Source organism: Hyaena hyaena, unplaced genomic scaffold, assembly GCF_003009895.1.
Source record: "Hyaena hyaena isolate Hyena2069 unplaced genomic scaffold, ASM300989v1 scaffold_389, whole genome shotgun sequence".
Taxonomy (NCBI): domain Eukaryota; kingdom Metazoa; phylum Chordata; class Mammalia; order Carnivora; family Hyaenidae; genus Hyaena; species Hyaena hyaena.
In genome coordinates this window covers 601,335-624,710 of record NW_024081023.1, presented here as the reverse complement: position 1 = coordinate 624,710, position 23,376 = coordinate 601,335, and the positions used below count along the sequence as shown (strand labels likewise).

At 49.3% G+C, this 23,376-nt stretch overlaps 1 protein-coding gene across 2 annotated transcripts in view; it reads right to left on the bottom strand.

Annotated features, from left to right (window-relative positions):
• JARID2 (jumonji and AT-rich interaction domain containing 2) overlaps positions 1-23,376 on the bottom strand; it is a 277,074-nt gene that overhangs the window by 134,093 nt on the left and 119,605 nt on the right. For both annotated transcript variants that reach the window (XM_039251495.1, XM_039251497.1), the window contains exon 2: positions 13,512-13,647. In XM_039251495.1, coding sequence (XP_039107426.1) covers positions 13,512-13,647 — 136 coding nt within the window. The remainder of the gene's footprint in view (positions 1-13,511; positions 13,648-23,376) is intronic.

Sequence of the window (23,376 nt, the reverse complement as noted above, 5' to 3'; positions counted from 1 at the left end):
GGGGGGGGGGGCGACACACCTGTTGAATAAAGCAGCCCATCACTTTTCTTATTAAATTGTTAAAACGGGGGGGTGTTGAGGGTGGGATTCAAAGCTATGTGCATCTTCTAGAGAAAAGTCTCTCCAGGGGAAAAAATGGGGGGGGGGGGGGGAGAGATACCTTGCAAAGTACATTCACTGCATACTTCTATTTTCAGCAGCAGGAAGATTAACATTAAGATGCTGAGGGGAAGGTCAGCACGATCAGAAAATGGTCCATGGTCTTGACAAAGAAGGGGTCCCCCCCCACACAGTTCAACCTGGCCCTGTGTGACGGCTTCGTAACTCTTGGCTTCTCGATTTATAAGAAGAGTTCAGGCAGAGAGTGGAGGGTTTGCCAATATTTTCCTCCGAGGGATTCAGAAAGTGCCAGCTGAGAGCCTTCCAACTCACCCTTTAAAACTCTGTAACACTTTCCAACTGAGTAAACTGGAAAGGCCCTTTTCAAATAACACTAGGCTGGAGTTGGGTAAACTGCGGAGTGAGGACAGTGTAAAGGAGCTCCCGGACAGGAAGAGCAATTTGCAGCACAGATCCCTCTAGAAATCACCAGGCCTTCCTGTGCGCCCAAGCAATACACATGCACTGTTCCCCCGTTTCCACTAGTGTGTGCGGACGATTCGCCGGCCTTCTATACCATTGCTCTGGAAGAGGAGGCGCGAGGTTTCTAGAACGCGAAGGCAAAATCCTTCCTGAAGACCCCAATCCCATCGGAAGGAAGGGGTCGGAATTAAGAGAGGTGAAGTTTCCCCAAGGGAGGCCCTGAGCTGCCTTCGTGAATCACAAGGCAACCAAACTCGCTCAGAGCCATTGAAAACTGGAAAGAAGGCTCTGGCACTCGGGGCAGCACCAGAAGCTTGGGGGGTGGGGGGTGTCAGGCACAGATGTCTTTCCCAGTCACCCAGCAAGACCAGGTTGATCAGGACACCCACCCAACTGCCAAAGGGAAACACAGACCGGGAAGAGGCCCTATGTGCCGTAAGGGCTGAGACCGTCAGCTACAGGAAGGAGCTCACGATGCTAGTGAGGGGTAGGGATGGTGGAGACGAGGAGCGGGGGTGGGGGCGGGGGCGGGGGCGGGGGGGGGTAGGGGGCAGGCGCTCTCAAGCTCCAGCAAGGAGAACACTGAAGCCATCTCTGCACACAGGGCCAGCCTGACGGACGCCGGTGACTCGGCTCCTTAACAGGCAGGTCTGAGGTTATAAAACAGCTCAGGTTTCCCTCCCTGGCCCCAAACCTCCTCGTAGGAGAGACCTAAACTGTTTTATGATCTTTAAGGAAGAAGATCGCGAGGAAGCTAATTTCAGGACCCTGCAGAAGCACCCCGAAGGCTACAGAGAAAGCTGGAAAGACACTGGGGATCTGGTGGCAGGGGAGATTCCGTAACAAGTTGTAAATTTAGGGATTATGGGATGTTGGGTAATTTCCCCCAAAACATACCCAGTTATTGCCCTTCTGGCTTTAAAGATACTCCATACAAGACACTTAACATTTAACGGAGCTCAGGTAGGAACACATGCTTTCCAAAAACCACATGTTTCCCCTCTTCATGTGGTAAAATGGGACCTAAGAAAGTCACAAGCAAAACAAAACCGCACTGGTCCATTGTGGTAGATCCGACGGGAGTCAAAGCTCCGTAAATACACCCATCACGGAACTTGAATCATGAAGCAGAGCGAACTGAGACACCACCGGAGGCCTGGATCTCCAGGAAGGAGGGGGTGGGGGACATTACCGTTTACAGGAGTGTACACAGATCAATTCCATGGTTGGACAAGTCACCTCTGGCAGAGGGCAGCGCTATCTGGGGACCCCACAGGTTCCCCCCTTTCTACACTTGTTGAGAAGTACAACTGGTTGGAAAGTATTGCCGTAAATTACACTCAAAGCATAGAAAAAGAAATTGTATTAGTGTGTAAGATACAAATGAGGGCGCCTGGGTGGCTCAGTCAGGTAAGCGTCTGACTCTGGATTTGGGTTCAGGTCATGATTTTGAGACCCACACTGGGCTCTACCCTGACAGTGAGGAGCCTGCTTGAGATTCTCTCTCAAAATAAGTACCTAAAACTTGACAGTACACATACAAATGAAATGAATTCATGCATAACAAAGAAGATTCTTCAACCTCAAATCATGTCATGATTTCTCCCAAACTGACAACAGAAACATCCATCCAGGGCCATCTGGATTGCCACACCTTCCCAAACCCCTGGGGCCTTTGAAATACCATTTGCCCCTTCCTTGCGGGATCTTGGCCTACAACAAGCAGCTCCTCTGCTGATGGGTTTTGTTTCAATCCCCATTGATAAGAGATTTAGGAGAACCCAGGAGGTCTCAAAAAAGCAGGCACTAGGGGCACCTGGGTGGCTCAGTCAGCTAGGCTAAGCGTCCGACTTCAGCTCAGGTCATAATCTCATGGTTTGTGGGTTTGAGCCCCGCGTATGGCTCTGCGCTTGACAGCTCAAGAGCCTGGAACCTGCTTCTGATTCTGTGTCTCTCCCTCTCTCTCTCTGACCCTCCCTTGCTCACACTGCCTCTCTGTCACTTTCTCTTTCAGAAATAAGTAAAACATTTTAAAAATTAAAAAAAACAAAAAAACAAAACAGGCCCTCAAGAAATAAAAACCCAGGGGGGCGCCTGGGTGGCTCAGGTGGTTAAGGGTCCAACTTCAGCTCAAGCCATGATCTCGTGGTTTGTGGGTTTAAGCCCTGTGCTGACAGCTCGCAGCCTGGAGCCTTCTTCAGATTCTGTATCTTCCTCTCTCTCTGCCCCTCCCCCACTGGTAAGCATGTACACTCTCAAAAATAAATGTTAAAAAATAAAATAATAATAAAGAAATAAAAAAAAGCAAGCTTCATTCCATCCAGTTAGGAGGAACAAGAACTTCTCCAAGCTCAAACACATTCTTAGGGGTTCCTGACATACCAGGAAATCATTCTAGTACCTAAGCACAAAAGGAAACCTGTTGCAGATGGACATGGAAATTAACTGAACCTAAAATTAAAATGCGGGGCACCTGGGTGGCTCAGTCGGTTGGGCATCTGACTTTGGCTCAGGTCATGATCTTGCAGTTCGTGGGTTCAAGCCCCGAGACGGGCTCTGTTCTGACAGCTCAGAGTGTGGAGCCTGCTTCGGATTTTGTGCTTCATTCTCTCTTTGCCCCTCCCCTACTTGTGCTCTGTCTCTCTTGGTTTCTCAAAGATAAATAAATGTAAAAAAAATAAAAAATTAAATTAAATTAAAATGCAATCAAACTGTCACTATCTGAAACCGCTACCCCAGTACTAGTAGTAGTACTGTCTGCCACCCCACCCCACTCCCCCAATTCCTATGTTGAGGTCTGAACACCGGGGTGACTGTATTCGGACAGAGCTTATGAAGAGGTGAGCAAAGTCAAGGAGGTCATGATAGGGGAGGCACTAATCTGATGGGGCTGGTGTCCTCAGAGGAGAAAGACACACCCGGACGCTCTCCCACCCTCCCCACCCCCCATGTCAGCCTGGTGAGGACATGGCCAGGAAGTAATCCTGCACCAGGAACGGGACTGGCTGGTACCCTGGATCCAGATGTCCAGTCTCGAGAATGAGAAACACACTTGTGTTGTTTAAACCACCCCACGCAGCCTGTCTACGACACACTGTGGCGGGAGCCACCACTAATCCACAGACTTTTCTGCCACAGCCACAGGAAAATGAACACAAGATGGCAACCCTCCCATGCCGCCAGCCTATGCTTTTGCACCCTCAAGCCCAGGGGGCAGCTCACAGACTCGGGACAAGAGCCACTCTAAGTGGACACACAGGTACTCGGCAGAGAAAGGACACGCCCTGCGGGTGCCTCTTTAGCAGGCCTGCGGGGAGGGAAGCCAGGTCAAGAACCCCAGTTCCAGAATTTCTTGAATTCTATCACCAAGGCCAAGATTTCTTTACACTCGCAGAACGGCACTACCGGAGACAGGGGACACCAAACAGGGAGGAGAGGAGAGCGGTTCAAGGGGCCGATCTGCTCTGGACTTGCACACAGCTCAGAGCCGAAACGTTAATGCTGGTTCAAGACAGAGAATCTGGGGCACCTGGGCGGCACAGTGTGAAGTGTCCACCTTCAGCTCAGGTCATGATCTCGGTAGGAGTTTGAGCCCCGAGTTGGGTTCTCTGCTCTCAGCACAGAGCCTGCTTCAGATCCACTGTTCCCCTCTGTCTGCCCCTCTCCCTGTTTGTGTACGGTCTCTCGCTCAAACATAAATAAAAACATTAAAAAATAATAATAATCTGGCTCTACAAGAGCCAGTGAAGAGCATTTGTGACCACATCCAGTTATGGGGTCTCATTCGTGCCCACCAAGCCAGGGCTTCTAAGAATTGCATATCGGACACAGGTGAGACGCTGGCCTTGGGGCACCTGCAAGTCTCAACAGACACTCTCAGGCATCTGGTACATCCTGGGCAAACACCATAAGCCCATGTATCATCATAAAAGCTTGTTAAAAAAAAAAAAAAATCAAGACAGCCATGGTGACAAACCCCAAAATGAACACATACTTTAAAAGAAGTCAAATGAAATGGAAAGGGCAGGAGTAACATTTCTGGGCTGATGCAAAAGTCCTGGGTCTACACTGGAGCGCTGGTCACCCGGGTAGAGGAGCGTCTCTACATCCATCGAATTGTACAAGAAAGATGTGTGATCTCATACGATGCATAGTTTCCCTCAAAATATAAGGGGGAGAGGAGAGCGGTGTGCAAGATGGGAGTCAGGAGTCCTGGGGGTCAGGTCCTGATCTGCTGTGCAGCCTTGTACAAGCTGCCAGACACTGGAGACCCACTATACAAACCCACAAAACCGGATAGTAATAGGTAAACAATCATGTTAGGAGATGAGAAGCAGTAATTTATTTCTTAAAAAGCCCAATTTTAGGAGCGCCTATGTAGTTCAGTTGGTTGGACATCTGACTTTGGCTCGTGATCTCAAAGTTCGGGAGTTTCAGTTCTGCACTGGGCTCTGTACAGAGCCTTCTTGGGATTCTCTCTCCCTGTCTCTGCCCCTCCCCTGCTTGCTCTCTAGCTCTCTCTCTCTCTCTCTGAAAATAAACAAAGAAAAGCCTGCTTTTAATGTAAACTCCCAAGCAATGTATCTTGTTACCTGAAGAGGCATTCCACAAACATAGTTGAGGATACAAGGGTGATCCAATTCCAAGAATCTTTAGGATGCTAAGACAAGCATATCACAATTATGAATAAGCGTGCACTTTGGGGACAGGGAAACCAGCACGGGCTGTGATCCGGGGAGTAGGTGTGAACGCTTCCGGAACAAAGCCCAGAGTCACGCGTGGGTCACTCAAGCCCTAAACAGAGAGGAGCGTGCCCACAGCACAGCCGAGGTTGCCGGAGGGGGAGCGGTCGTCGGGCAGAGCGCTATCTGCACACTGGCCTGCGTTCCACACACGCTGCAGGGAACCCAGGCGTCGAGCAGACAGCAGCGAACTGGGATGGAGGCCTTCTCTTGTGGACTTTCTGTCCACTGTGGAGAGAGCAGGGACCATTAGCAAACAGCAAGAATACAAGGTCACACAAGGAGAAATTCCTTTTTTCTTTTTTTTTTTTTAACATTTATTTATTTTTGAGAGACAGAGCGAGACAGAGCATGAGCAGGTAAGGGGCAGAGAGGGAGGGAGACACAGAATCGGAAGCAGGCTCCAGGCTCCGAGCTGTCAGCACAGAGCCCGATGCGGGACTTGAGCCCACACACCGCGAGATCATGACCTGAGCCAAAGTCCGACGTTCAACCAGCTGAGCGACCCAGGCATCCCAATGCAGGGAGAAATTCTACGCGGGGAAATACTACAAAGCAAAATGCGAAAGGGTAACTGACTAAAGGAGCAAGTCTCAGAAAGGTGTTTAAGAAGGATACGCCGGTTCAAACCTCCAGATGTGACCAGGAAGCTAAAATACAGGCAGGGATCAATCAAGCACACAGGTATAAGGGAGAGAGTTGTAACCAGAAGGAGCAGAAAGCAGAAAAATTCTGGTGCGCCTGAACAGCAAGGAGGCCAAAGCAGGAGACACAGTGGTACGGAGACACGGTGGCGCACATCAGCGTTTCAGGCTACGGGGCAGGGAGACTGCAGGAACAGAGCAGGCGCGGATCTGCGTTTATAATGACAGTTGTGGCTGCCGCCTGGTGGAGTGAAAAGGTATAAGCTGAGAGAGCATTAGGGACCCCAGTCCAAGCTGGCGGTTACGGACTAGTGGCAGCAGCGCAAATGTAGTTTTGGAACAGACATTGCTAAAGGACAGAATGCAATGTGTGGGAAAATCAGAGAAATATGGCTACCTTCCAAGGTTTAGGCCAAAGTAACTAGAAGAATGGAACTGTGTTTACGGACCATGGGAAGACAGGCAGAGGACAGGTGGTGAAGACAGAGTTGGCCGAGGGACACCTCATGTTCATGATGCCTTTCCAAGAAATCAAAATGTAGAAGGCAAGTAGGCAGGTGGAGTTCAGGCCAGGTTCGATCATGTCAAATGCTGCCACAGGGGCAAATAAGGCAACACTGCCCAGAAACTTGATTGGTGATTGAGGTCATTATTAAGCCTTAGTCGTGGCCTCATTCTAGGGTCTCAAAGGAATACGAAAGGAGAAAGGATATGAACATGAATATAAATAGTAGAGGAAGACCGATTGCTTAGACATTTTCTATCCAGGAACTCTGCAATAAAGAGAGATTAACAGCAGGAGGGAGATACAAGATCAGCGGACGGATTATTTTATTAGGAGTGAAAAACTACAGCATGTTTTGCTTACTGATGGCAATCGTCCAGTAGCGAAGTAAATACTGATGAGGGAGAAGTTCCGGACTGATGCCCTGGTCAAGAGGAGAAAAAGGGATCTCGCAGGTTTCTACCTTTTGACCTCAGGACCAAGTTGGGCTTCTGGAAACCAGCAGAAAAACTGACCACACCCACAACCGTATACCACCACGACCACCATGTCCTATGCCTTTTCTCTTAAAATAGCCCAAGATGTGAGGAGGAGGACAGAATCTGGGACAGAGCTGACAGAGAGGTGGGCGGAGAGAAATGAAGGGGCAAGGACCCCAAGCACAAAGGGACAGGAAAAAAGAGCAACCTGAATTCCGTTTTATTACTCCCCAAACCACCTCCATTCTAAAGAATCAAGTAACAACCAATAGGACCTCTATCAAGAAATGTCCCATGTGCATCACACCTGGGTCCTCAAATGACCACGACCACACTAAAGCCACGGAGAAAGACATCCAGCCTCAGTTTTAAATGTTGTTTATTTGGGGGGGAGGCGGGGAGACACAGAATCCTAAGCAGGCTCCAGGCTCTGAGCTGTCAGCACAGAGCCTGATGCGGGGATCCAACTCACGAACTGTGAGATCATGACCTGAGTGGAAGTCAGACGCTGAACCGACTGGGCCACCCAGGCGGCCCTCAAGCTTCTTTTATTCATTTAAAGTTTATAAAGTTTATTTATCTTGAGATCAAAAGACTGCAAACAAGCAGGTGAGGGGCAGAGAGAGAGGAAGAGAATCCCAAGCAGGTTCAGTGCCATCAGTGGGGAGCATGACCTGGGGCTCGAACTCCTGAACCGTGAGAACATGACGTGACCAGAAACACCCAAGAGTCAGGCCCTTAACCCCACTGAGCCACCCAGGCACCCCTTAAGCCTTTTCAACTTTACCGTTTACAAGAATAAAATGTAGTTTATGTTTCTAACAAAGAATAAATTTAAGTTGTGAATTTTCAGTGAAGTGGATTTACCCTTCCTGCCTGGCTTTTTTCACTTTGGGAATATTGGCTCCTACATCGGGGACACAAGTAAGAAAAGTCTCCGAGGCTGGTGTGTTCCAGAAACCCAAACCTGCAGCAGCTGCGGGGGGGGGGGGGGGGGGGGGGGGGGGGGGGGGGGGGGTCGCTGGACAGAGAGAGACATAGAATCCACAGCAGGCTCCAGAGTCCAACACGGGGCTTGAACTCGGGAACCCGGAGATCATGACCAGCGCTGAAGTCAGAGACTCAACAGACTGAGCCACCCAGGTGCCACTAAGCCACATTCTTCAGGAGACAAGCAGGTCTTTCCTGAAGTGGGGACCATCCTTAGAACAGCTAGATATGAATGCTTCGGGGCCAAAGCAGAAGGGAGAGGTGTGCCCCCCTCACAACCCCCCCTTCCCGGCCCTCTCTTGATGAAGATCCCCATTCAACCATGACACATGACACGTTTTCAGATACAGCTATGTAAATAAACTTCCAGTCACAGGACATGTTCGGGGTTTTCTTTTTTGTTTTGTTTTTTTTTAATTTTTTTAAACGTTTATTTATTTTTGAGAGACAGAGACAGAATATGAACTGGGGAGGGGCAGAGAGAGAGGGAGACACAGAATCCGAAGCAAACTCCAGGCTCTGAGCTGTCAGCACAGAGCCCGACGCGGGGATTGACCTCATGGACCACAAGATCATGACCTGAGCTGAAGTCAGACACTCAACCGACTGAGCCACCCAGGTGCCCCTCGGAGTTTTCATTCTGGGTCACAGGGCATTTTTATTTTACACGGCAAACAATGAATTCGCAGGACTTGGGCCCAAGTTTCATTCCACAAACAAAACATCAGGAATCTGTGAGATGCTGACGGGAGTCCAGGGGCGCCTGGGTGGCTCAGTCGGTTAGGAATCCGACTTTTGGTTTTGGTTCAGGTCTTGATCTGGCAGTTTGGGAGTTTGAGCCCCGCGTCAGGCTCCAGGCTCTGAGCTGATAGCACAGAGCCCATTTCTCTGTCTCTCTAACCTTCCCCCAATCGTGCACATGGACGTGTGTACTCTCTCTCAAAACTAAACCTTAAAAAAAGATTTTGAACAAGTCCAAAATTCTTCTCCTTAAGGGGGGTGTTCTTTATCTACACTTCCAACGTCAGCCCTTCCCGACAAATCGGCAGTTGTTGCCAGAAAGGCTGTGTCATGTGACGACAGGACTGTATGGAGAGCGACAAACTGGTGGTTCAACAGCAGCATTAAAAATACTAATCTCAGGGCGCCATGATTCGTGGGTTCGAGCCCCGCGTTGGGCTCTGTGCTGACAGCTCAGAGCCTGGAGCCTGCTTCACATTCTGTGTCACCCTCTCTCTCTGCCCCTCCCCAGCTAGCACTCGGTCTCACTCTCAAAAATAAACTTAAAACAAACAAACAAACAAACAAAAAAAAAAAAAACACTCTACCTCTAGGTGAATAAAATGTATGCCCCTGTGGATGACCAATCAATGATAAGCTCTAATCAAGACCACAAATATGCCACGTTCATACTTCTACTGCCCACCCCAACCCCGAGGTCCTCTTCACATGCTCTCCTTCAAAAGAGAAGGCTACTGGGAATTTTTTTTTTTTTTTAAAAACAAAGGTCTCCTACAAATTCTTAGCTTTTGGAATCCTCTCTTTACAGAGGGTTCCAAAGTTACTTCTGTTTATCCAAGGGGTGGTTTAAAGTCAAGATAGAGAAAGCCAAGGTTGAAAAGTCCGACGGCTGAGGTCTACTTGTGTAGACTGATGGCTCATCCACTCTGGTGGATCATTTCCTCATCTACAATAAGGCCTGTTCTGAAGACCTATTCCGTGAACTACAGAGAAAGTGCTGGAATGCTGACGGGTCGACAGGGAGTGCTCGGTACCGGTCAGCCATCACGACTGCGGTGAGGTTCTAAGGAAAAGGATCCAGGTTCCCTTAAATCTACTCAAGGTCCTTTGGCTGGCCAGAGGGCTTGCTGGATCCCAGATGACATTTATAGGAAGCAAATGAAACTCAAATACAGCTAATAGCTCCCCTCTCTTACTGTGTAATTATCTGTACTCATTTGTGCAGCATGTTATTATTTAAATGTCCCTAATTTCAGCCTCAGCGGGCCAAGGGCCCTCAAAGAGTAGCCTCAGCCTCAGCCTCTGCCAGCCCTTCCCCATGCTTTTGTCACTTTATAGCAGCCAGAAGAAGTGGCATTATCTATAGCAGGAAGCACGCAGAAGGCTCTCACAGTCAGCAAAAACCGAGTACCGCCTCCCCTGCGCCCGGCTATAACCAACACGCCGTAACAAGGGCTCCAATTCCTACACACGATCTGCGAGGCTGTTCAAAACTCAGGTTCACCCCTTTTACGAGGACCAAAGAAACAGGAAAAAAACCCATATCTGGTTACTTTAGAACTGCAGAAGGAAGACTGATGGCAAACCTGAATTTTAGGACGTAAAACAGGAGGTCTCCCTGCGAGCCTGTGTCTGCTTGGGTTATTACTGCTACGCACTGGGACCCACAGAAACGGGCGGCAAAAAAGGAGCCGGTGCCGTGTGTGTGTGTGTGTGTGTGTGTGTGTGTGTGTGTGTGTGTGTGTGTACAGACGCCGACCCCACCCACCTCACACAGGAGGGCAAGGACGGAGATGCTGGCTCATCGGTCTCCCGTGCCAGGGGTAGCGGAAGTGAGGTCCATCCGTTGTCCAGTTAGAGAGAAGCACCTCAAGCCTATTCTATTTGTGAACGCAGAGGACTCCTGGAAAATGGAATCTCCCCCAGAACTCTGGTGAGACCAATAACCCAGAAATATCTCTGAAAAGTGATCCAGTGAAAAATAAAAAGGTTTTCAATACCCTGGTTGCAAAGATACGGGGTCATTTTCATCCCTTCTGTCTTCTGAAATAAGTACTAGGCTCAAAGTGCCATGGCTGGAGTTGTGATGCCAATTCCACTACTGCACCGCGGACAGCCGTGTCACCATAGAAAAGTCACTGCTGCAGGGAGCGCTCACAAAGCCCCACATTGTAGTCAGATGACACAAGGGGTCTCAGATAGGTCACTATGAAAAGGGGAGGGAAGAGCCACACGGGCAGCAGTCAACCCTGCCCAAAATCTGGGAACAGGTACCCACCACCCCCCACCCTCCAATCTGGGGACAGGTACCCGCTCTGATCCTTGTCTGGTCACTTTCCTTCCCTGTATCCTAAACGAGGGTTCTGTACTGGGCAGCTTCAAAACCCTACCACCGGTCAAATCTCTCTGACAACTAACACCAGACCAATGGATTTCAATTTTTAAAAGAGAATCTCAAAAGGTTAGGTGACTAACCAGAACACCACACACACACACACACACACACACACACAAACACAAACGCGCACGTGCACATACCCAGATAACATGGCTTGTGATCGTCCTACCTCCAACCTCAGCTGCCGGAAGGGCATGGGATGCTCCCCACGCTTTCTGCATTCTCTGGACCATGCCCCCTAGGAAGGCAGCTGTGCTCACCACTATACCACCAACACTGGACCATACCCCCTAGGAGAGCACAGCTGAGTTTCAGGGACCTGCAGGGGAGGAGCTGGTCTCCCCATCTCTCCAGAAGCGCCCCCCCCCCTCAAAGAGAAAGCACGGTTCAACTCATTAGCTGCCTTTAAGAAAATTATTCTTGAAACATGGAGTTGTGTTTACTCAGAACAGCTCTGGAAATCCAATACACAGAACAAGGAAAATGTGGGCTCAGACCATCAGCTCCACCAATACCAACAAAAACCAGAAACGGGCCTGTTCACAGCAATTCCACCACCGAAAGAGAGGCGCCTTGGGGTCTCCATACTTAAAAATCAACAAGAAAATGACATGTCAGTCTTGATCAGCACAAAATACAAACTACCACATCAACCCCCCCCTACTTTTCTTGAACGAATTCTTGTATCAGTTCCATAAAGTCTTCAATGATCCCAAGAGAACCGTCTGACACTTCTCTTGGAACTCCTTCCTCAGCACGGTCAAGCTCCTGACAAGGCCCGTAAAAACGATGGCTACATGTGGTCAGCTAGCTGGCAGGGCCGGTTCCCTCTTAAAAGGGCCAAAGGGAAAGTCTTTCACCTAAATTCCACCTTTATTTAATCCTAGACACCCAGCTAACTTGTCCCAAAAGCTGATTTTCCTCCGTTGGGTTAAAGAGATTCCAAAACCACGAAGGGATGCATTTCCCCTCCTAACTAGCAGAACTTACTGCCTTATAACGACAGTAAGATCTACGCCCCCAGCAGCTAGCGCTCGACTGGAACCCCAGGACGCAAGGATATTCTCCCCCATCGTTCCCCGTAAAAAAGGTACAGCAAAACCTATGTCCGCTGTGAAGTGGTGAGAACGTGAGCGATCACATCGCACGTGGGCCCAGATTCTGTACTTGTGACAACAGATTCTACGACTTACCTTCTGTATATGGGAAAGATTCAAAAACAAAAGTGGAGGGGGGCCCTCCCATGCACGCTGGCTCAGGCTTCAGGGGCTTCTGGTTTCAAGTCACACAGTACTGGAAGCAGAGCGGGACGGACCTCTGTCCAGAGTGGGAACAGGTCCTGCCTGTAAGCACGGATCCAGTAAGAAGCTCTCAGGCAACCCACCTTACAACTCAGCAGAACGGAAAGACAATGGAGGCCCTAAGCGGGCCTGTCACTCTGCACCCTGGCACGCTGCCAAATGCACCCCCCCACCCCCTCACATGCCTCTACTACCCCATGACCAGGGCCAAGACTCTAAAACAGAACAATCCCTTCTTGCTTATCTGCTTGCTCCAAGCAGGTGACGAACCAGAACACGGTCAATTCGTTCACATTTCTCTAATTCCAAAGGACGAACAAAGTTCAAGAGACACTGGAATGTCACCACGACCACACCCCCTGAAACGAAATACACACAGTGACCGGAAGCTCGGTTACGATCACTAGAGGAGTCCAACGCGCATCGCGCTAACCCTGTTCCAGAGAGCCCTCAGAATAAACTCGGGCCAGAGAGCAAGTTTCCCTCCAGCCTTCAAGGACCCGTCTGATAACCACACAGGTGCCCCTGCACACGCACAGGCATTCGGGCCCACTGTACACCAGCCGCCACGTAACGACCCGGCCATCCTGATCACCAAGGAAACAGGTACTTGGGGGGCTGTGGAGCCAGAGAGCAGGAAGGGCAACAGGCAGACGGTAGATCTAAGCTACTTCCTATACCGTTGGGGGAGAAGAGCTAGCGGACAGCAGGGAGGTATCCCTAGGAGAGAGTCCACGCCTCTCCTTAGCTGTGCGAATCAGCACTTTCAACCTGACAAGCCTTCACGCTAAGAATACCCGCCCCGAATCGCAGCAAAGCAGAAAGGCAGAGATCCACAGAAACACCTGTTAAGTCAGACTCTACATTCAACCCCGGACCTGGTAGAAATCAGATCACAGCCCTTGTCGTTATCTACAGGGAACAGGCGGATTAAGGCACCCTGCAAATTATATTACACAGCATATAAAGGAGCATTAATAAAAAAGAAAATGAATCTGTACACCCAGGAGGATGTCCGAAATAACTTCGACGAGGGGCCCAGCCGGAGAAGCACAAGCCGCCCAACACACATCCACTTCGGAAACGAGGCCGAAGACACCGTCCGAGTCCGACAAGGGAGTCGACTCACCGTTCACGGTCTTCAGGCTCCCAGCAAGGCCTTCCCCGTGCTGCCTCTTCTGGGCATTCTTGAACTCCTTCAGGGACAGATAGAGGACTTTCCGCACCACCCTTTCTTCTGACCATGGAATCCCATCACTGTCATCCTGCAGGAAGACAAAAGGGAGAAGGGAAATCGCTTAAAACAAAAACCAAGTAAATAACCGGAATGAAAATAAACGGTGAAACGCATCCCAAAGTATCAGAGCCAGATGCACTTCCGGGGCCATCACACCCTCCTACGGTCGGGAAGGGTTCATTCAGCTCTGCCTTTCTGATGGCCCCAGAAAAGCCAACCCACGGACAGTGAAATGGAGTGGAAGGAAGGAAGACCACCGGCTCACCCCCTTTACAAGCCCTACGCCCACATACCCTCGTTAACCACTAACACTCAAACTGTCTATTCCTGGCAAAATCGAGAAAGAGGAGCTGTTACCCCAAAAGCACAGGTGTAATGAACCAGTGCGCTGGAGTTTCCCGGAGTAATTCCAGGACATGTGTACCTCCCACGCGTGCGGCCCTGTTTTAGAAACTGCTGCTGCTGGTGCTGGGGGTGGGGGTGGGGGCTCGGTGCTGCCTTCAAAGAATCTGCAATTTGGTCAGAAGAAACGAAATTGGATCTGCGCTGACCTCTTAAGGAAATGAGCCCTAAATGAGAGAGACACACCACAGCAGGAATAGAGCGCTGGATCGTGGCGGAGTAGAGAACTGGGAGGTAGGGGTAGGAGGTATGGGAAGGGGGGACTTAAAGAAAACAAAAGAAGAAGAAGAAATACACTCAGGTTAATAACAGGTCTTGAAGGTCTAATTAGCGCGGCTCCCTTATGTCTGTGGTATCAGATGCAATGAGAGTTCTGCAGAGGAACAGAGCACATGAAGGCCAGGCTGGGCAGGGGGGGGGGGGGGGTCCCAAGAACTGGCAGCCAGGCCAGCGACCATCCCAGCCACTCCGGTAGTGGCCACAGAAAGACAGAGGAGGAGGGGCGCCTGGGTGGCTTAGTCGGTTAAGCGTCCGACTTTCGCTTAGGTCATGATCTCGCGGTTCGTGGGTTCGGGCCCCGCGTCGGGCTCTGTGCTGACTGCCAGCTCAGAGCCTGGAGCCTGTTTCAGTCTGTGACTCCCTCTCTCTCTGACCCTCCCCTGCTCACGCTGACTCTCTCTCTCTCTCTCTCCTAGAAATAAATAAAAATATTAAAAAAAAAAAAAAAAAAAAAAAAAAAATAAAAAAAAAAAAAAAAGAAAGAAAGACAGAGGAGGATCCGGAAGGGTCAAGAGGAGAAGGGGAGGGAGCCCACCAGCAGTGAGCCCAGGAGCTACATCTGGAAACATGGAGATGGTGGGAACCAGGAGGAAGCGCAGCCCATGGTCTTCAAGAACCAGTGAGACGGTGTTTAAGGCTTAAAGCGCAGCCTCCCGTGGCTAAGGACAGTCACAGAAGCCTCCTACGGATGCCTGCCTACTGTGTGCTGAACGATGAAGTCCTTACGTTCACATACTTGCTTCATGACACAAGCGCTTGAGAATAGTTCAACTTAGAGAAAGAAGGATCTGAGCTTCTCAGATATTTTGGACCTTCGGAGAATAAGGAAAACAGTAATGCCCTGGGCAAATGCAGGAAGGGGGACATTGGCTACCTCGGGCTCCTTTTGCTCACACAGAAGGCCTCAAGAGTCAGGCCTGGGCGCAATTGACCTGCATGTCCCACAGAACTGGTTTTTCCTCCCGTAAAAGCTCCCTGGAACCGGGGAAGGGAGCCAGATGACCCGAGGTCTTTTCCAGCTCTTAAACTCCTGAATTCCGTGTCAACACAAACAACATCTGAGAAATCCAACCACACGGAGACTCTAAGCCCTAAATACCTTGAAGCTGCTCTCCGCCTAAGCTTCCGGGATTCTCCCCAGAACGAGAGCCTGAGGGGAAGGGGGCCCTGGGAAAGAGAGGAGCCGGGATTTCCACCTTCCCCACGACGCCATCCATGCCTGCCCGTCTGCCAAGCTGAGGTTTCCGGTAGCTCCAGAGGAAGGAGGCACATCCTGTCTTCCTGGCCGTGCTCCCTGAAAGGCAGGAGACTGCTCCTAGACCAGCCCGGGGTGGTGGGTTCGAACCCAGAGGCTGAAAGAAGCCAGCAGACTGCCTCGGCCCGACAGAAGCCCATGTCGTTTCTCCACTGCTACCTGTGTACAAGTCGCTCTCTACCTGCCGATCACATGGTTAACACATAGAAACATGAAGCATCTGACCAGACTCTGTTTGCAAAGCCTGAATAGCCAATCTGAGTAAAAGGCAGAGAGGACTGGGCCACACAATGCACAAAAGGAGAATTCGCTGTCCCACTGGCTCCCAGAGCTTCTCTGTTGCAACTGGGATGAGAAACATGAAACTCCTCAAGTTCATGACAGTGAGGCTGAAATCCCATCGTTTCTCAACGGCCAGGCAAGGCCACCTGGCAGAATTCCCTCCATCGTGTCCAGAGTCCTCTTCGCATTGAACGCCAATGTGATTATCAACTATTATCCCCTACATAGCCATGGTTTGTAAATGATAAAATGATAAAACTCCCAAATAGCTTTCAATGCAAAATGCCTGCAATGATTTACTGCATCGTGTTCAGACCGGTGCCTTCGTTCTGACTTCAGGCCTCCGCACAGGAGAATTATACCCCTACAACTAATGTCTAATTAAAACATAAACCATGGGAGATGAAACCGCCCGCAAAGGAAGACGCATTTAAGGTTCACTTACCAACACAAGACGCTTCACGAAACCTATAAAGTACTTTAACTACAGGAGAAGCAAAACCATGACCCAGATTATGGGGTTTCAAATTCTAGACATTTAAAAAGAAAAAAAGGCAAACTTTTTTTTTTGGGGGGGGGGACCACAAGCATTCATTTCTAGAACGTACAGTGCAAGTCCAGCCCAATCCCCTCCCTCGAGGTGGATACAAGACACAAGAAGGTAATAAGGGATTCTGTTCAGTTTCCAGAAGCTCAATGGGGAGGTAATAATTCAGAAGTTAAAACAGGCCGCTTGTCGCACAGCTGCGGGGTCGTGGGGAGTCACCCTACACCAAGCCAGGAGACACAGAAAGCACAAGCGTAGCTTCCACCCGAGGAGAGGCAACGTGGGGCTGGATACTGAGGTTGTGGGTCACGGAAGATCTGGAAGAAGGTACCTCGGGCCCGATACGCATTCTGCAGTGGCCTTAACGGTCACTCAGAACGGTCCAGTACGGCCCTGACAGCAGTCTCATCAACGCCCCTCTAAGAGTTGATGGCTTTTTCTCCTCCCCTCTTCAACAGCGGTCCCATTAAACCAGCCATTTAAGTGATGTCGGCACGGGGTCAGGAAATGCTGGTCCCCACGGATACCCCAGCACCAGAACAAGCCCGATACCGTAAGAGCTCGATTGATATTTCTGGAAACGTCAGACCCAAGTGCAAGCTGCCTCTTCCCACTATGGTTCCCCACACATGGCCAGGCTGTCCCTACCCTTCCAAACATCCAGGACATTTTAAGTCAAACACAGGAAATCTCTGCAGTTTTGATTTAAATTGCAGCTATGCCCATAAAACAGTCCCCACGGGCTAATCCAAAGGGGCTAGCTACCCTTCTCCCACTCTCGGCAGCAAGCTCGGGGGCGTACCAGACACCTCCTCCTCAGTCCATCTAGCTCCCCGCAAGAAAACGGCACCTGTCTGGAAATCCACATGGCCTCACGGGGCCCAAGCCTAATGACCCGGTCAGAGACACTCAGCTTGAACTAAATACAGGCCAATTCCTTCAACAAAACACCTGGACACTTACTGTTCCTCTCCAGCTGCCTCTGCACCGGCTCCCACCTTCCTCTCGCTCATTCAGGACTTTCCCACCCTCTGTGTTCAACTACACATTCCCAAATCACAATTTTCAATCGTTGGATACTCCACTCAAGCCTCTGTGTTCACAATTCCAAACAATCCCCTCCAACCTTCCCTAGACACCTTCAGGCCACGTGGCTCTCTCTACTCATCAGATAGAGTCACAGGAGATTGGACAAGGCAGCACTGAACAGAGAGGTCCTTTCCTGGATGCCTTTGGGATGCTTCCCTAACACCAAGTCCCCAATCCCTTCCGGTTTACTGGTCAACTTAATAAAGGAAGACAAAGAGAGGCTGTAGCCACTGACAGGAGTCCAGTAGCTTTACTGGGATAAAATTCAATCGCCTAGAGGATGTCAGGTTTCCCTCCCCACCCCCCAAGTTTTTGAGAGGGAGAGAGGGAGAGAATCCCAAGCAGGCTCCACACTGTCAGCATGAAGCCCAATGTGGGGCTCGAGCTCACAAAATGTGACATCATGACCTGAGCCAAAACCAAGAGTCAGACACTGAACGGACTGAGCTACCCAGCGCCTCTAGAGTATGTAAATTCCTTTTATGAATTTCCTTATATATATTTAAGATCTTGCCACTGGGGCATCAATAGGACCTCTGAGTTTCTACATTTCATCCAATTACTGGGGGCACAATTCAAGTCCCCAAACAACCCGACATACCACCTACCCCATCCCCTAATCTCTTCACCTGTATTTCCCCAACTACAACACAAACACTTTGCAAATACTGCCATTAAGAAGACTAGCAGGGTCTCCTATCCTGGTTTTTAAAAGAAGGGGAAAAAAAGAAAAAGAAAAAAAAAAAAATCACAAGGATCTAGAGTCACTGTCCTAGTTTGACTGCTAAAAATCACTGTCTTCAACAAATGGAAAATTGAGCATTAAGGCTTTAAGAAGTAGAAGTGAAAATAAGATGCTTCTAGAAGCATTTCCAGAAATTTCCTGCAAAGCCGAGCATAAAGGTACCTATTTTGAGGAATCTCTGGGACAATATGGAAATGCAGTTGCAAGTAGCACAGACCCATAACTGCCCCAAGCCCCGGAACCAACCTGGAAGGGTATGGAGCACCAGCCTCGTGCGGGAAGACATGACACTCATGGTGGCTGGCACCACCTAACTGTTCTCCAACACTCCCATCCAGGTTAGAGATTTACAAAGCTCGCTACCGCCTCCTTGTAACTTAAAATGCATGGAAAAGGAGGAAATCACAAAAATAATTTAAAAAAAAAAAAAAAAAGAGGGGAGTTTCAGGGTCTCGCCCAAAGGTCATACAGCTAAGGAGAAACCACAACTGCCACGTGTGGTCCCCTGGTCCACGCCAACAGGACAGGTGCCCAAAGCAAAGTTTCAAACCTCAGTAGTTTGTTCTCAAGGAGAAAACGCCAAACAGATAAACTCCCAATGTCTAATTGATAGTAAAATTAAAATTACTCATTTCGAGAGATGAATGTAAACATTATGTGAGGGGGAAAAAATCCATGAGCAGCACTAGCTGGAGGCTAGTGTCTGGACTCTGCAACTAACTCCCTCAGTTCCAAGGTCATCTGTCAAGGCCTCCTTATGCAATCTGTCCAGGTCTCACTGGTTTTTACGGTTTTAAATTCGGGCCACCTTGATTTAGGAGCACGAAAACGGAGGATGGAAATGCATGGGTTAGAGGGAAACATTTCGGGTTTTTAAAAACCTTTTCTAACCATTAGAATTATTTAAAAAAATGAAACAGAGCCCATCCAATGGAAGATATTTAATTTCCTATCACTTGTGAACAAACTGCCTAGGAAGAGACTTAAGCATCACAGGTAGAGTGATCAAGTAACTGATCATCCCAACCAAGGATGTCGTTAACGAGGATACAGGAACAACTGGCTTCAACTGGGACACAGGTCAACCAACCAGATTATTCTAGGTCCCTTCCAGCAAATAGGAATCCATGAAGAAAAAAGGTCTACCACCAGAGATCATTTTTAACCACATCACCATATAAAAATAAAGCCGACATCCAAGACATACTAGGAATGCAGTGTGATACACACCTGCGTTTTAACTGAAATCCAGAACCTCCCACCAATGTTTTAAAGGTCAGCCTGCTGTAGGCGGGAGGGGGAACTCATTCCACAGAAAACACTCCTGCTTCCCCAGGGAGAGGAACAGGAAGTCAACTGTTTTCTGTAGGCCGGGGGGGGGGGGGGGGGGGGGGGGGGGGGTGGCAGATTGGGAGGAAGAGAACGTTCAGATTCACAGGTAAGAAGACCTTCTAACATGAAACCCCTGTATTACTGCTTCTGCAAGTGTGAAGACAAGTGGTTTGACTGGAGTATGTGAGCTGCAAGAATTAGCCAGCACCACCTCCATGTGGGCGTATCCTTGCTCTATCCACCAAGTCCAGGCTCAGGGAAGGGAGGAATTTGTTTCCAGCCCTTTTTAAATGAAAATGAAGCGATGGGGCCCCTGAGTGGCTTCAGTCCCTTGAGTCCCTGAGGCTCCCGGGCTCTTCATTTCTGCGCAGGTCAGGATCTCAAGGTTCCTGAGTTGAGCCCTACACTGGGCTCTGTGCAGAGAACCTGGAGCCTGCTGGATATTCATTCTCTCTCCCGCCCTCCCTCTCCCCCCCACTCACGCCGCCACTCTCGCTCTCAAAGTAAACATTAAATTAAAAAAATAAATAAGAGAGGCGACTGGGTGGCTCAGTCCATTAAGAATCGGACTTCAGCTCACCTCGTGATCTTACGGTTCAGGAGTTCAAGCCCCAGATGAGGCTGTATGCGGCTGGCACAGAGCCTGCTTCAATCCTGACACTCCTCCACCCCAAACTCTCTCAGAAATGTTCAAAAATAAATAATTAAAAAGTGAGAATGCAGCTCAATGCCCAATTCCAATGCTCAACCCTCCCCTAAGTTGTATTAACAAGAACTTAACAGTTTGTGGAGAGGAAGATGGGGGGGGGGGAGTGTTGACCGGTGCTCAAGAGCCACACAGTAAGGAGACAAGATCTGAAAGACTGGATTGGTGATGGAGAGGAGGGGGAAGAACTGATAGCGCTTTCTTTCCTCTCTTCCCAAGGAAAAGGACTGGAAACCTCCACGAATGCCTCTTTTCAGAAGCAGCTCTGCATATACCTGCTGGTAAGTCATTCGACTTAATACAATTTGTTGCCGCTGGCAAGGCCAGCCTCTTCTATCAACAATTTGGGAAAAGAACAATGAAAGCCCTTTCTTGGGGGGAGGGGTGTTGCTTCTTGGCACAGATTCAAAATAAACAAGGATTTATGAAGCCAAAAAGAAATAAAATACCAAAGAAAAATGTGAGCGGTGTAACGGGCTAAAACTAATATTTCTTCCCTTTTAACAAAATAATCGTGTTTTCTCCGCTACAAAGCTCTCCCAAGCCCACTTGATGCCAATCCACTTCCCCCCCCCCCCCCCCCCCCCGCCCCGCCTAATTCCATGAAAAACTGTCAATACTCAAGACAGCAAAGAATAAAATCAGGGGAATATTCACATCTAGAAAGACAAGTGGCCAGGAAACCATGGCCTTCCTGAACTCTGCTCTGCTCTGCCTCGACTTTAAGTTAAAAGCACTTCCAGCAGCAAATTTTCTGAGAGTCACGCTTCCTGGGATAAAGCAAACAGCCTAGAAATGCTTATGCAAGGAAGAGTTTTACTTCTTCCAAACTCCCATTAAATAATGTGTACTTATCTTTGATTACCGCCTATTTAAAAAAAAAAAAAAGCCACAGCTGAAATTGGATTAAGAACTTCTGCTCAAAACGATTTATTGCATAACACAACTCTGACAGCCTGATTCTCCGGCCACCAACTGAGGCTTTATAAAAATCTGCTGGGCAGCTGCCAAGTCAGCTCTTTTGCGTCTGAGCATGTCAGACACTGCTGTTGTCAAGGCAGCAACACCACGGGCCGCAACATCCCCAGGTTCATGGTGAAAGGGCGCAGAGAGCCAGCTACACAGGGTTCCACCTCCCCGCAGCTCTTCCTCGGACAGTCGGTGGTCTCCACGGCATCAAAGAGGCCCAAGACCTTGGGCCAGATTACCTCCAAAAATCCAGCAGAAATCTGGGCTGACCTCCAGGGTAGGGAAGGGGCAAAGAAAAAGACAATCAAGTTACAAACGAGTCCTTGACCATGGTCTTTGGAAGGACCCATCGGAAGGACTGAAGGACTCGGCAGTGGGGACAGCAGTGGGGACGGAGAGTCTACAAGGACTTCATTTGGGAGGAAGTTATTAACAAGCAGGTTCCCGGGATAATTCTAACGGATTTGGATCTTTTTGTCGTTAAAGCCTTTCTATCTGAAGAATACACCTCCCCCCGACCGCCGCAAAAAAGCTTTCCCCAAATGGCATATTCTAAACCTGCACTGGGGCGCCTGGGTGGCTCAGTCGGTTAAGCGTCTGACTTCGGCTCAGGTCATGATCTCGCGGTCCGTGGGTTCAAGCCCTGCGTCGGGCTCTGTGCTGACAACTCAGAGCCTGGAGCCTGCTTCAGATTCTGTGTCTCCCTCTCTCTCTGCCTCTCCCCAGCTCGTGCTCTGTCTCAAAAATAAACCCAAAAAAAAAAAAAAAGAAAGAAAGAAAGAAAGAAAGAAAGAAAGAAAAAAAATTTTTTTTTAAACCTGCACTAACCAAAGGAGTAACCACCGGCTACATGTGGCTATTTACAATTCATTAAAAACGAAGTTCCAACTTGCACTAGACAAGTGCTCAAGAGCCACGTGTCAACCCAAAAAACAGACGACACAGCTACAGAAGGCTTCCATCACCAAAGGAAATTCTAGAGCCTACATTTGCGTTTAACTGGATGGGGTTTCAAGGACTCTGTGCTACGTGCTACTGCATTTCCATATTGTCCTGGAGATTCCTCAAAATAGGTACCTTTATGCTCGGCTTTGCAGGAAAATTCTGGAATATTAAATACTTTGCACAAGAATTCCAGTCTCAAGTAGGGGAGAATATCTAAATTGCAGATATCCGCCCATACATACAGTTCGGAACCCGTCTCTGCCACCACTGTCCCTGCCACAGCGACCTTGCAGGTCTGCAGGGAAGGTACGAGAAATCCCGAGGGTGACCTGGGAGACTTTTCAGTCTCCAAGTAAGCCCTGAAGACGCACCATGTTAGCATGCCTTCTGATCATTTTCTAAGGAATCTTCTCCAGAACAAATCCTCCAGGATTCAGATCAGACAACAGCCCCGTCTTCCACCAGCCAGTTTCTAAGCACCAACAGAGTGACCCAACCATGGAGGTAGATTCCTGCCCACTACACGCGCCCCTCCCCTCCGCCAGGACCAGTCAAGGGTTATGGGCCTCTGAGCCACAGTGAGGGGGTCTGGGGCAATTTCTACCCACGGCTTCTTCCCCCAGGCCCTAGGACAGCGATGGGGTCAGTTCAGAAATTCTATCAACAGCTGACTGGTTTGCTGGCTTTTCTGGCCCAGTGGCGCCCCCACCCAGAAAGTAAGTGTAAGTGTCCATATGTGCCCAGGACACAGACATACTGAGCATGCTACATTATAAGCCACTAGGTTGATTTTTGGCCATCTTAGGCACACTTTGCAAATTTATGAAAACTATTCAAACTATTCAAAACTATTCAAATCAAATTATTTTCAAACGGTTCAAATAAACCCCGCCCTTGGACTGAGCATATAAATGGACACTGTGCTACGTTTGTTATAATATGTAGTGCCCCCTTTTCTTATTTTTAATATTTATTTTTGACACAGGGAGAAAGACAGAGCATGAACGAGGGAGGGTCAGAGAGAGGGAGACACAGAATCTGAAGCAGGCTCCAGGCTCTGAGCTGTCAGCACAGAGCCCGACGCAGGACTCAAACCCTAGAACTGTGAGATCATGACCTAAGCCAAAGTTGGACACCCAACCAACCGAGCCACGCAGACGCCCCTGGCCCCTTTTCTCATACCATCCAGCCCTCTGCAGACAGACC